Source organism: Mauremys mutica, chromosome 10, assembly GCF_020497125.1.
Source record: "Mauremys mutica isolate MM-2020 ecotype Southern chromosome 10, ASM2049712v1, whole genome shotgun sequence".
In the NCBI taxonomy this organism is placed as follows: domain Eukaryota; kingdom Metazoa; phylum Chordata; order Testudines; family Geoemydidae; genus Mauremys; species Mauremys mutica.
This window is the reverse complement of record NC_059081.1, coordinates 50,522,574-50,535,566: the sequence shown is the minus strand read 5'-3', so window position 1 is coordinate 50,535,566 and position 12,993 is coordinate 50,522,574. Positions and strand designations below refer to the sequence as shown.

Genomic DNA, 12,993 nt, shown 5'->3' with positions numbered 1-12,993 from the left:
TGCCCTTGTGCAGCCAAGAGAGACTGTTTTACCTCAGGCCCATCTCGCCAAGGCTAAAAACAGCTGAGGCTGGTGAGACCGAGAAGGTGCCTTGCCACACCGTATTAATATTACTGAAGGATTTTTTTTCCTAAATTTTCCCAAGCTTTGAACTGCAGTTCAACTCTAAAAACTGACTATGCAAAAATGGCATCTTCTTTCCCAACAAAGTTGTTACCTGGATGAATTCATAAATGCACCTACTGACATTACTGCATTTTAATCCCATGAACTCTACAGAGTCATCAAAACTAACACTGAAAGTTGGATTCTGTTCTTTCCTGTCCATCAGCAAAAAACTGGTTAGAAAGGTCAAATCATTTACATCTATAAAAACCCACTGCAGGTTAGTGTGAACGCACAAGTGCTCTTGAAGACATAATATGAAGAGTTGCAGAGGTTTAAATGAGGCCTCCAGAACCTCCATTACTGGTATGATGCACCAAATGGAAAGAACTGAACTGGACTCTTAGAACACAGGGTGCTTTTGCAGGGCTGGCAGCAAGAAAAAAAACATCTTTTTACTTGTCAACTGAGCAGATCTGATGTAGAAAACAATGAGGAACAACATGGAACCCACCATTCCATTTTTACAGTCAGTTTTCAGAGCAGAACATTTCAAGTATTGTTAAAGAAACCAAACAATTTTGGAATTATTCACAAGAACCACCCATCTCCCATAAGTCACCAGATCAGAGAAGCATTCAGCACTGCAGGCATTTAAAATTATTTTTTTTGTTTTTTAAAGTGAGAGATGCCAAGACATAGTAGGAATAGTCAGTTCCCACTCAAAAAGACAACTTTGTGCTGGAGATATCACAGCAGCCAAAGAGCCAGCCCAGGGAGAGAAGTCTTCTTTTGGTTAAACAATATTGCAGTTTGTTTAAAAAGGTTTTTATTTGATATCTCTTTAAAATAAGGTTTAAAATGAAGATATTTTAGTGATGTGAGAAGTGAGAGAGAAAAATAAGAACGTTTTATAAACACACAATATTGTTTAAAAAGAATAAAATTAAATGAAAACAAATCTATTGTGCCCTCATGACAAGCTTCTGTGTTGGGCAGTTTTCTATGCTGGTTGCAATTTCACTAGCAGAGGGAAGCAGAGAGGAAAAACAGAAGAGACAACAGTACAATTAATGTGTTGGGGGGTGGAGGTGAAGGAGGAGGACTAAAGTCCAGAGACATTTTCTGCTTCAGTATCTAGAATTACAGAGGAGTACAAGAAAGAGGTTCTTGATCAAGGTATCTGTGAGGATAACAGACTTTGCATTAAAACACAATAGAGAAAAACATGGCATAATTTGAGGAGAAAAGAAAGGGAAGGCAGAAAAAGAATCAAGACACATAGTAATCAGCAACTAAATCAGAATGGGATTAAAATAGACACAGAGGATAAAAGCGCCCCTGTGAAGCCCTATCCTAGAAAGATACTCCATGTGTTCGATCACTCTCATGTTCTGTCTTTAGAACTTCAGCAACACTTTTATTGTTTGTCATACCAAAATAGTTTTTAATCTGAAACAGAGAGCATGTGGGGAGTAGGTCCCACTAAGAAGCTGATTGTGATCCACAGCAAGAATGGAGGGTCAAGAACTTACAGCAAACAAGCTATGTTTTAAAATGACAAATGTGCTACGTCTCTTTATTCTGAATACTTGAGGTCATTCAGCACATAATTCTAAAGCCTTGAGTTCAGTAAGTGTTTGCAGCTTATTTTTCATTCTTTTTCGCAACTATTAGAGTGCCAAGAAATTGGACAGTTCCAGTTAATTGTTTCAACTAGACATAGTTATTGTTGCTCTAAATCAATGTAATCAAAGTTGTTTTTTAGAGACGGCTGAATACAATTTTCCTTTAAGGTCTGTGGACCCAGGTATAGGGTTGCCAGGTTTTCAATTGGAATGCCCCATTGAAAAGGGACCCTGGTGGCTACGGTCAACACTGCTGACCGGGCCATGAAAAGTCCATTTGGCCGCCTGCAGTGGGGCAGGCAGGCTGCCTGCTCAGCTCCACGTGGCTTCTTGAAGCAGATGGCATGTCCCTCTGGCTCCTAGGTGCAGGGGCAGCCACGGGGACTCCACACGCTGCCCCCGCCCCGAGCGCCAGCCCCACAGCACCCAATGGCCGGGAACCCCTGCCCCAGCCCAGAGCCCGCGCCCGTATCCTGAACTCCTCATTTCTGGCCCCACTCCAGAGCCCGCACCCCCAGCCCAGAGCCTGTACTCTTTCCCCTACCCCAATCCCCTACCCCAGCCCAGAGCTGCCTCCCATACTCCAAATGTCTCGGCCCCACTCCCCAATCCTTCCTGTAGCCCAAACGCCTCATCCCCGGTCCCATCCAAGAGCCTGCACCCCCAGCCGGAGTCCTCATCCCTTCCTACACCCCAACCCCCTGCTCCAGCCTGGTGAAAATGAGCGAGGGAATGAGGGTGGGGGAGAGCGAGCAATGGAGGGTGGGGGATGGAGTGAGATGGGGCGTGGCCTCATAGAAGGGGCTGGATATAGGGCGTAGCCTCAGGGAAGGGATGGGGCAGGGGCAGGGGCAGGGTGTTTGGTTTTCTGCAAGCAGAAAGTAGGCAACCCTACCTGGGTATAAGTTTGAGATTTTGCAATCCACAGCAGAACTATCATTGATCGCAATGAAAGATTTACACTAAATTGCATTTATGGAGTACCTCAACTTTTAGTTATTATTTATTCAGTATTTTATTGTCAAATACATAAGATCACTTGTCATTTCCACTGACAGTGTGAACATGAAAGATTTTTAAAAAAATATTCTAATTGATAGAAATAAAAAATTGAAATAAATGGTGCAGTGAATTGAAATAATGCTTTAACTCTCAGATTGCAACATAAGAAATTATTCAACCACCATAGAGAGAAATTTTATTTTAAAATGGAAAAAGAATCACTTTGGTGGAATCTTTTTGACCATTAGGTGTCACTCTTTACTTTCTGTGGTAGCATGGAAGTTTATGGGCCTAATTTTCCTCTCACTTATGCCAGTGTAAATCAGTAGCAGTTTCAATAAAGTTAGTGGAGTTAAACTAGTATAACTGAGAGGAGAATAGGTCCAAAGTACCATTTCTGCAGATTTGTAGTTAATATTTCTGATAGACTTCTCATGATTAATAAAAACTTATTCATACAACATTAACGTCCAAGTAGCTTTTGAATTTGTGCCATCAAGTCTGGGCATAAAATGAGCAGTAGCTCAGCCATAATTGGGCCTGATTTTGCTTTCCTTAAATTTATGTACATCAGGCTTAACTGTATTGTAGTCAATGCAATTACACAGGTGCCTGCCTGGCCTGATTTCAAGTCGCTCCTGCAGTAATCTGTTATAATTCAACCCTCAGAGACAAAACAATGCACACAAGTAGCACTATCTACATGGCCTATTTCAATGCCCAGTAAAGTCAGTGGGAACCTTTCCACTGGCTTCAATTAGCAAAAAATCAGACCTTTAGAAAGAAAGGTGGAGGTCAGTGATGAGCTGCCAAAATCTTAGGAACCAGTTCCCTACTGGGTCTTCGGCGGCACGGCTCCGGCAGCTGAAGGACCCACCACCGAACACCCGGTAGGGAACCGCCCAGTGAGTACACCCCCCACCCACGTCCTGCCCCCCCTCAGAAACCTACCCAACCCCCCCTTCCCCATCCCGTCTGCCCCCCCAGAACCTCTGCCCGATCCAACCCCTCCTCCCCCGCCCCAGTCCCGGCCCTGGCCTCTTACCCCTGCCGGGGTCGGGGCCAGGGTCGGAGCCGCGGCGAGCGGCTGGAGTTGGGGCCGGGCAGTGGCTGGAGCAAGACCAGGCGGCACCTGGAGTCCTCATCGTGCCCCACCCAGCCCCAGCTCACCTGCAGGAACGGCGCCGCCCGGCCGGGACCCAAGCGGCCAGGAACGGGGCGGCCAAGAACCGCACCGCCTGGCCCGGACCCGGCCAGCCAGGAACCGCGCCGCCCGGGCCCGGACCCGGCCCGGACCCGGGCGGCCAGGAACCGCGCCGCCCGGCCCGGACCCGGGCGGCCAGGAACCGGGCAGCCAGGAACCGCGCCGCCCGGCCCGGGCAGCCCAGACCCGGGCAGGAACCGCGCCGCCGGGCCGGAGCCAGGGAGGAGCCGTGCTGCCCAGCCGAGGTCGCAGCTGGACCCTGGGGGCAGGAGCCCAGCTGCCCGACCCCAGAGTCTCGCTACGACCTCCGGAGCGGCGCGCCACCTGGAGCCCTCCTCCCGCTGGCACCCCCGCCCCCAGGCCCCAGCTCACCTGGTGGAAGCGCTGCTTGCTTCTCAGCCATCCCAGCTTCCCACGCGAACAGCTGATTCGCGGGAAGCTGGGGAGGGGGAGGAGATGCCAGAGGAGCTTCAGTAGAGGAGGCGGAGTGAGGTGAGTTGGGGCTGGGGGAAGGGTACACTGCTGCTAGAGCTTTAGTTAAATTTAAAAGCCCTTTTGGAACTAGTTGTCCCTCCAGGAACAACCGGTTATAAAGGGGGCTTCTAAATTTAACAACTGGTTCGCGCGATCCGGTGCGAACCGGCTGCAGCTCACCACTGGTGGAGGTATGTCTCTGCCTCTTTGTTCTGTACAATAACAAGCGAGTTATCAGTGCCCAATAAATCATAGCATTGTCCAACCTATAGACACTAAATTAGGTTTTTGTGGGAGCAGAGTCCTCTTTGAAAGATTGGCACTGACCATCTAAAACTCAAACCATCATAAGCTAATAAATTCAGATGTAATGATGGACTGGGGGGTCTGAGCCACCCTGCAATTATAGCAAATTCCTAAAAATCAAACATCTGATGACAAAATGCAGTCACAGTAATGAAAGTCTTGATGAACTGACCAAATTATCAGTCTTTATTTTCTTTAATTTTGAATTTGAGATAGTTGGCACAAGAAAAGTCACTTTTACCTTGTTATGTGTAAAGATTATCCGTAGTTCTGGCTTTATGATGCCATACGCCATCAAAAGATCTTGGATTTTTTTTAATTCCTCCTTACATTTTTTAACTGTTGAGTAAAACTGTTTTCTTACAGGAAGATTCTTAAATAGCTTCAGTGCAGCTACAGTTGTACCTGCAAGTGGGAAATAAAAGAGTGTAAAGCTAACATGAAAAGTGCAGGACTGGTTGAGTGTAAAGAAAAAAACCCCCTCACTTGTGCTGAAAGAGGCTATTGTTCCATATAGGTGCGTGCACATAATTCTTATTAACATTAATTAGAATCATACGTGCATGAAGAGAAGGACATACTGCTACATTAGCATTCCCCTCCACAGCAAGCTGACTGCTAGATTTCACAGCTGTGCAAGCTGATCATGTCCTTCAACTGGAGCTATTCTCAAGCTACTTGACACCTAGATTACACATTTTTTCCATTTCTGGCGAGCCATGAGGATTTACTGAATTAATCTTACTTTACGTTTTGATTTTTCTAGTTTCATCCATATCTCTTTCTCCGGTATTAGTAGACACCAATAAACTGAAGTTAAAATTTCATCTACAGTACATCTGCTCTAGTGCAGACCCACTAAGCTCTCGCCATATGTCTAATCATAGCCTCTTCTAATTCTGTAGCAAACTTTTCTACATCTTCCCTAGCACCTGCCTATAATATACCTGAAATGAAAAACAATCCCACAGATTTGTTCTTGAAGCAAAAACCCACCATGTGAAAGTCAGCAATAAAATATACAAGTTGTTAGTCAAATTCACCTAAATAAGAAAAAAAAATCTTATTAACTATAAACAAAAGGAAAAATGCAGCAGTGCATTTCATTAAAGTTCTAAAGGAAATCCTGCTTCAGAAAGTGCTGATTATATTTGCCATTGAATTAACAGTAATACATATGAAATCAGCAGTATAAAATCCAGATAATAAAACAGTCACAGTTTATAAAGAGGCAAATTTGCTATATTATTTCATTATGAGGATATTTATATATTAACATCAGGTCATGATAATTATCTCTCATATTTAATAGGATGCCACAAGGAAGGCTTTTTATACCTGAACCAAATACAGAATTAAAAATGTACTAAAACTAAGAGGTATTAAAAATCCCTGTCTTTGAAAAACAGCAAACAATTTAAAATATTAACAGGCAAACTGAAGGAGGCACTATCATATTTTACAAGAAAATTCTTAAGATTTAACTGTGCTGCTCTCTCAATTTAGCACACTCTATTTAAGCCCTGATTAAATTCCAGTCCTGCAATATGCTTCCTAGTATATTTTATACCAATTTAAAGAGTCAGCGATTTAGACCTGTGATATAAAAATATGTGGTTTTGATTGTGGTGTGAAGTTTTCTTTCTTATAAACTGACTGTAGTACAGATCAGGTCTTAAATCAAACTAAAAGCTCTTTCAACATGTTGTCAATCTAACTTGCATTTCTGAGTTACACAACACACCAGAACATTCCACTTTATGTGTCTAGGAGGGTAGGGGAAAGGGTTGTAACCCCATTATAACACTTTAATGTAAGTATTATTCTCTGTTACCAGGTAAATTTACTCAAATACCACTATTTTTTTAATCGCATGCTAATAATTTTTATTATTTGTATGGGGGTAATGCCTAGATGCCAGGACACTGTATTAAGATGGTCCCCGCTTACATCGTTTATGTACAGTGTATATTAACTGACAAGGAGGGCTATTGGCCTACCCAAGCCAATCAGGTATAATTTAAAAAATTAGCCTGTAAGAGGTATATAATTTTATCTTACATTAAAAATGTACTTAAATGAAGACTGAAGTACTCATATTTCAGCAGTAGTCAATCATTCAACCGCTGTGGTAAATATAAAGGCCAAGATAATATAGCTCTTATCTAAAGTTTGACTTCAGTGGGCTTTTACATCACAGATTATAAGGCCCGAAGGTACCACTATGATCATCTAGTCTGGCCTCCTGCATAATACAGCCACAGAATGTCCCTGATACCTGTTTAAACTAGAACATATTTTTTAGAAAAACATCCAATCTTGATTTAAAAATTGCCAATGACAGAGACTCCACCATAATCTTTGGTGAATTGATTCAATGGTCAACTACACTCTCTGTTAAAAATGTACATCTTATTTCCAGTCTGATTTTGACTAGTTTCAGCTTCTAGCGAGATCTTGTTATACCTTTGTTTGCTAGATTTAAGAGCCCATTATCAAATTTTTGTAACAAACTGTTTGCTTGTGCCCAGCTTACCAGATGATCCAGATCACAATCAATAACCTGTCCCCTTCAGTATTTACAACTCCCCCAGTTTTTAGGTCATCTGCAAACTTTATCATAATGATTTTAGGTTTTCCTGCAGGTCATTGATAAAAATGTTAAATAATGTAGGGCCAAGAACCAAACCCTGCTGGATGCCACTAGAAACACACCTGCTCCCCTATTTACAAGTACATTTTGAGACCTGTCAGGCAGCCAGTTTTCAATCTATTTAATGTGTGCCATGTTAATTTTGTACTGTTCTAGTTTTATAAACAATTTAATTGCAGTATCAAGTCAAATGCCTTACCGAAATCTAAGTATATTACATCAAACATTATCTCATCAAAACCCAATATTGTTACTTTTGCAGGATCTATTTTTCCATAAACCCTTGTTGATTGGCATTAATTATATTACCCTATTTTAATTCTTTATTACTCAAGTACCTTATCAGCTGCTTCATTATCTTGCCTGGTATCAATGTCATACTGACAGGTCTGTAATTACCTGGGTTGTCCTATTTACTCTTTTTAAGTACTGGCACAACACATTAGCTTTCTTCCAGTCCTCTGGAAGTTCCGCAATGTTCCAAGACTTATTGATAATCAACATTGGTACAGCGAGCTCCTAGGCCAGCTCTTTTAAAACTCTTGAATGCAAGTTAGCCATACCTGCTAATTTAAAAGTGTCGGACCTTAGAAGCTTTTGTTTAACATCCTCCTGAGTTATTGGAATGGAAAGTGTTTCATCATCACCATCATAGGATATGACTAGATCATATTTTTTCCCTCAAACACAGAACAGAAATATTTAGGAAACGCTTTTGCCTTTTCTGCACTATCACTGACAATTTTACCATTTCCATCTAGTTATGGACTAATGCCATTATGACTTTTGTTGGTATCAACTGCCCCTTTCTTCCATTTGTTTATGGTAAACTGTTCTTAAACAATTCCCATTTACAATTAACATTTTTTCTGTTTGAATTCTTTCTCCCAATTGACTTTGGCTCATAACCAAGTATATGTGTGCGCGCGCGCGCACGCGCACGTGTGTGTATAAATACACACACACAATTTTATTTTTGTATATATAATAATAGTTTGAACTTTATTCTGTTTCCATATAACAAATGTGATCAAGTTGTGATCAACTGTACCTAAGCTACCACAATTTTTTAGTTCTGCGATCAATTCTTCTTTATCTGTCAAGACAAAGTCTGATACAGAATTTCCCTGTGTTGGATGCAACATCTTCTGAGTTAGGAAACTGTCATCTACAGATCTAGACAATGACAATGAAAAAGCACTTAGTGCCACACTACAACTGCCTCAGCAAAAGTGAATTGGTGTGGTAAAGAAAAGGAAGGTTCTTCCTCCTCTATCGCTCCTGTGCAGTAGGCAGCCAGAATCCTGCAGTTGTGAGAGTGCAAGGATGTGGTGAGGTTATTAGTGCTTCTGGCAGTGCAATGAATGTTGGGGGGAGAATGGCTATTGCTCTACTTCACTCTACACCTAAGCTGCACCATGAGTCCATTGCTGAGGGGACAGCAGACTGCTTGCTACATATTTATGTAAAAGTGCAAGGGCTGCTAGTGAACACACTCACCCCAACATGGCAGGAAGCATCATGCCTGATCTTGGTCCTGCAGCCATACATACTGCTTCCACCCATCACTTCTCACATGGTGTGGCAAATTCTACCTTCCTCACCCAAGAATTTCCATAAGTCTCTGAACATTAATTTGGCCCTAGAGTTTTATTCATTTCTACAGCAAATCTGCCTGGGCCTAGGACACTCTTGCATTTTAAAGAGCAATTAGAATATTTTATATCCTTTATTTCAGCTCTGCCAGCTCAAAGAAATGAGTCAGAGAAATAGCAACCTATTCATAATTACCACCCGAGATCTATTATTTCTAAAGATAACAACAAGTTCTCAGTTTAATAAAGAATGTAAGACATAAAGTTTATAACTGTTAAGGGTAGCCACTCAGCCTTTAAATGCTGCAGAGACCCTTCTGCATCTGATGGAGAGAAACAAAATAATCATGTTACATTTGCCTCATTTGTTTGGTCACAACACCCCAATTGATTCAACTACATCAGAGGTTCTCAAACTGTGGTCCGCGGACCACGGTGGTCCGCAAGCTCCATTCAGGTGATCCGCAGATAGTTCCCTCTAAGGTGTGTGCTTGGGCGGCTGCACACAAGAGAATGAAGGGCTACCCACCTAATTAATGGAGCCACACAGGCATGGCTCCACTAATTAGGTGCCTGGACCCTGGAGAAGACACACATGTAAGGTGAGGTGGTGGCCTTTGGGGAGAATAGGGGGTAGGTGGGAGGGGACAGTGGGGTGAAAAGAGGGGGTGGGGGAAATTTGGGACATGCAGGGCTGTGATGCCCAGAGAAAGAGGCCCAGGTCCAGAGCTGCGGCTGCCGGGGAGACAGCCCTCCATCCCAGCCCCAACTTGGGGGCTACTGCAGTGGCAGAGAGAGGGAGAGACCCCCCCTCCTTCCCAGCCCCAACTCAGGGGCAGCCACAGTGGGGGAGACCCCCCTCCTTCCCAGCCCCAACTCAGGGGCAGCCACCATGGGGGAGACCCCCCTCCTTCCCAGCCCCAGCTCGGGGGCTGCTGCAGCGGGGGAGAGAGGGCACATCCATGTGGCTTGAAAGTCATAAACTGAGTATCATAACACTAGAGAATTTCTTTGCACTCCCTCCCTCCTTCAACCATACCTTATTATAATTTATATTACAGTGACACCTGTAAGCTCCCACATATAAAAGACACCTCAAACACCCTGCAATCTCATTTACAGAAGGTGCAACAAGTGGGTGTAACAAACAAAAACCAGAGGGCATGAGGAAGGAGAAAAGGAGAATAGTAACAAGAATGTGTGTTTACAGAGGGCAAATGAATAAGACAAATGTCAGCGTTCTATAAGGGCCCCATACCTAATCATTACCTGTTGGTAATTTCATCTAAAAGCATCACAGGAGAAGTAGATCTTGAGGAGACAAGAGTACAGGGTAACTGATAAACAGATTAGTTAGAGAACATTCTTCCCCCGTCATCTTTATACATAAAACAAAGATTGAAAATCCTGTTGGAGAAGCAGACAGAAAGAGTGGTGGAGGCTGGTATTGTTGATGGAGGGCAGGAAGCAAAATAATAAGATACAAGAGCAAATAAGTAAGGAGGAGAAGTTGTGGCGGGCTTCCAAGGCAAGAATCACAAGCTCGTATTTTGACCCAGTGGAGAAAGGGATGCCAAATTGCGTAATAAGACTAAGAATGACAGGCGGTAAGATAATCTTAGCAGAAGTGTTCTGAATGGACTTGAGGGGAGACAGGGAGGACGATCAGGGCAGAAGAGCCTACTATAGTCAAGTTAGGAGACAATACACTGGACAGACATGGGAGTTCATTTTAAAAACTGCACTTCTATGTGCCTAAAAATTGAAAAGGGGACCCAAAATATACATTTACTGCTAGAAAAGTTACCCTTTTACCTTTCTCCTTCCAAGTTCTCTCTGGAGTGCAATATAATTTAGGCTGGAATTGATGTGCAAGATAATCTACATATTCTGTACAAAACAAGGACAAAGGTCTACTGTGAAAAAGAAGGGAGAAAGGAGGTTGCTAGTGGAAGGGTGCTGTCAATGCATCAGATAATTTATGCTTGTGTGTGTTTTACTACTCCTCAAGAAGAAAGAATGTGAGATAGAAAAACATGGCTCTTGTACTACTGAATGCACCTTCTGTATTCAGACAATATATAACTCACCCATTGGCCTCAATCTCAGCCATGTATGAGCACCTGTGTATGGCTAAGAGGAGATCAGTAGTTCTCCAGTGCCCTGAGAACTTCCAAAACTTTGGGATTTAGAAAATAACTGTGATTGTGCCTGTGAGTACGTTATCTAGCTTTTCAAATACAGGAAAGACATGGGCTAGACGTTCAGCTGAACTGAAGTGCTTAACAATGCAGAGACGTTTCTGTGATAACCTCTTTTCTTTTCCAGGTGCAACTGGATTTTTTCCTGCTGGAGATGGGGGAAAAATCTCGTTTGTGAGATTTGTTTGTTTGTTCCTTGTGTGGGGCTGTGGGAGACTTTTCTGTTGTCATTACTGGAGTCCTCAGAGATTTGTCTGTTTATATGCTGAGGCTGTAGGACACTCATTGATTTGATTCTTGCAGGACTTCTGTGAGATTTACTAGTTTGCCTGCTCTCCTTTTGAGAATTATGTATGTTCTGAGGTTGAGACAGACTTCCCTCCCTATACAATAATATTTTCCACATATATAGCACTTTTCATTCTTAGATCTCAAGGCTCTTTACAAAAGGTGGATATTATTACATATTTTACAGGTGGGGAAAACTTAAGGTACAACTTTGCAAAAATGTCCATGCTTTTGGGAATTTATCTCAAATCACCTACAGCCTGATTTCCAGAGGTTCTGAGAAGCAGCTGGTCCCCACTGGTCCCCACTGACTTCAGTTGTAGTTGTGGATGCTCTGCTATTCTGAAAAGCAGGCCCACGTTGTTTCAAAATAGACACCCAGAGTTCTAGACGCCTAAAATTACTGAACTTTAAAAAAAAATGTAGATATAAGTGACTGAAGTCACCCTGTTCTTCTGACTCACAACCCTGTATTTGTTTCACAGCTTTCCACTGCTGGAGTAGTGGGATAGACTCTGGCTTGATGCTACACCATCCAGACCATTAAAAGCTTTTTAAAAAAGAACAATTTAGCCATGGCAGAAAAGAGACTTGTGGGAATTCTGTCTTGTGCCCAGTAGTATCATCTGCCAGAGACCCTTCACAGGATTACCTTAACAGAATTTCCCAAATACAGTGTTGATGGCTATTAATGTTGTAAAAGAGAGATCTGGGGTTCAAAGCTTTCATCCCTTATGTTTAAAAAAGTTACAAGGCTAGGAAATGAAGGAAATCTGTGGTTCAAGCATGCACAATACATTGTGAACTAACAACACAGCATGTCTTCACAAGACTGAACCTTTTCCCACACACGAAGAAAAAGCACTTGGAAGACTAGGTATATGCAACAGCACCACTTGGTGACAACTGCCATAACAACAGGAATATAAGGAGGAACCTGGAAAGTTAAAGATGGTAACTGGTGTTTGAGATCTCACTGAGTCACTTCTTAAAACCAACCACCGGACTCTAATCTCTGTTACTCTGTTTTACACCAGCATAACAGAGATCAGAATCTGATCTTACAGCTCAGTCATTATTACACAGAGATACAGTTGCTCACATCTCAGCCAAGTACTCTGGCCCCAGCAGGACTAACAATGAAGAACTAAAAGAGAGCTGTGTGTAGAGGAAGTGGGGGTTGGAGAGACAACTGTGCAAGCAATCAGAGTTTGTTCTCTGCCTGGGTCTCATATTAGAATCAGTTCTTGAGGCAGAATTGCTCTCTCTGAGCCTGTCATTTGGCGCTGGGCTAAGGTTCCTGAAATAAGGATTTCCCTGCATACCATTTGACCACTTCTGCTACCAGAGGGGTGTATGCGCATGAATAAAACAAACTAAACTTAGCATCTAGTCGGACTCCTTGTCACAGATTTTCCCCCACCACCACTAAGATGCCAACTTGCAAGGCCCTGGACATCTGATACTGCTTGGTAGACTGGCAGTGTTGGTGTCAGAACAGGACATTGGTATTGGAGGAAGGGACAATACTACTCCT

At 42.8% G+C, this 12,993-nt stretch overlaps 1 protein-coding gene across 4 annotated transcripts in view; it reads right to left on the bottom strand.

Annotated features, from left to right (window-relative positions):
* PMS1 (PMS1 homolog 1, mismatch repair system component) overlaps nucleotides 1-12,993 on the bottom strand; it is a 101,178-nt gene that overhangs the window by 58,845 nt on the left and 29,340 nt on the right. For all 4 annotated transcript variants that reach the window (XM_045032236.1, XM_045032240.1, XM_045032237.1 and 1 more), the window contains exon 5: nucleotides 4,961-5,124. In XM_045032236.1, the coding sequence (XP_044888171.1) occupies nucleotides 4,961-5,124 (164 nt within the window). The remainder of the gene's footprint in view (nucleotides 1-4,960; nucleotides 5,125-12,993) is intronic.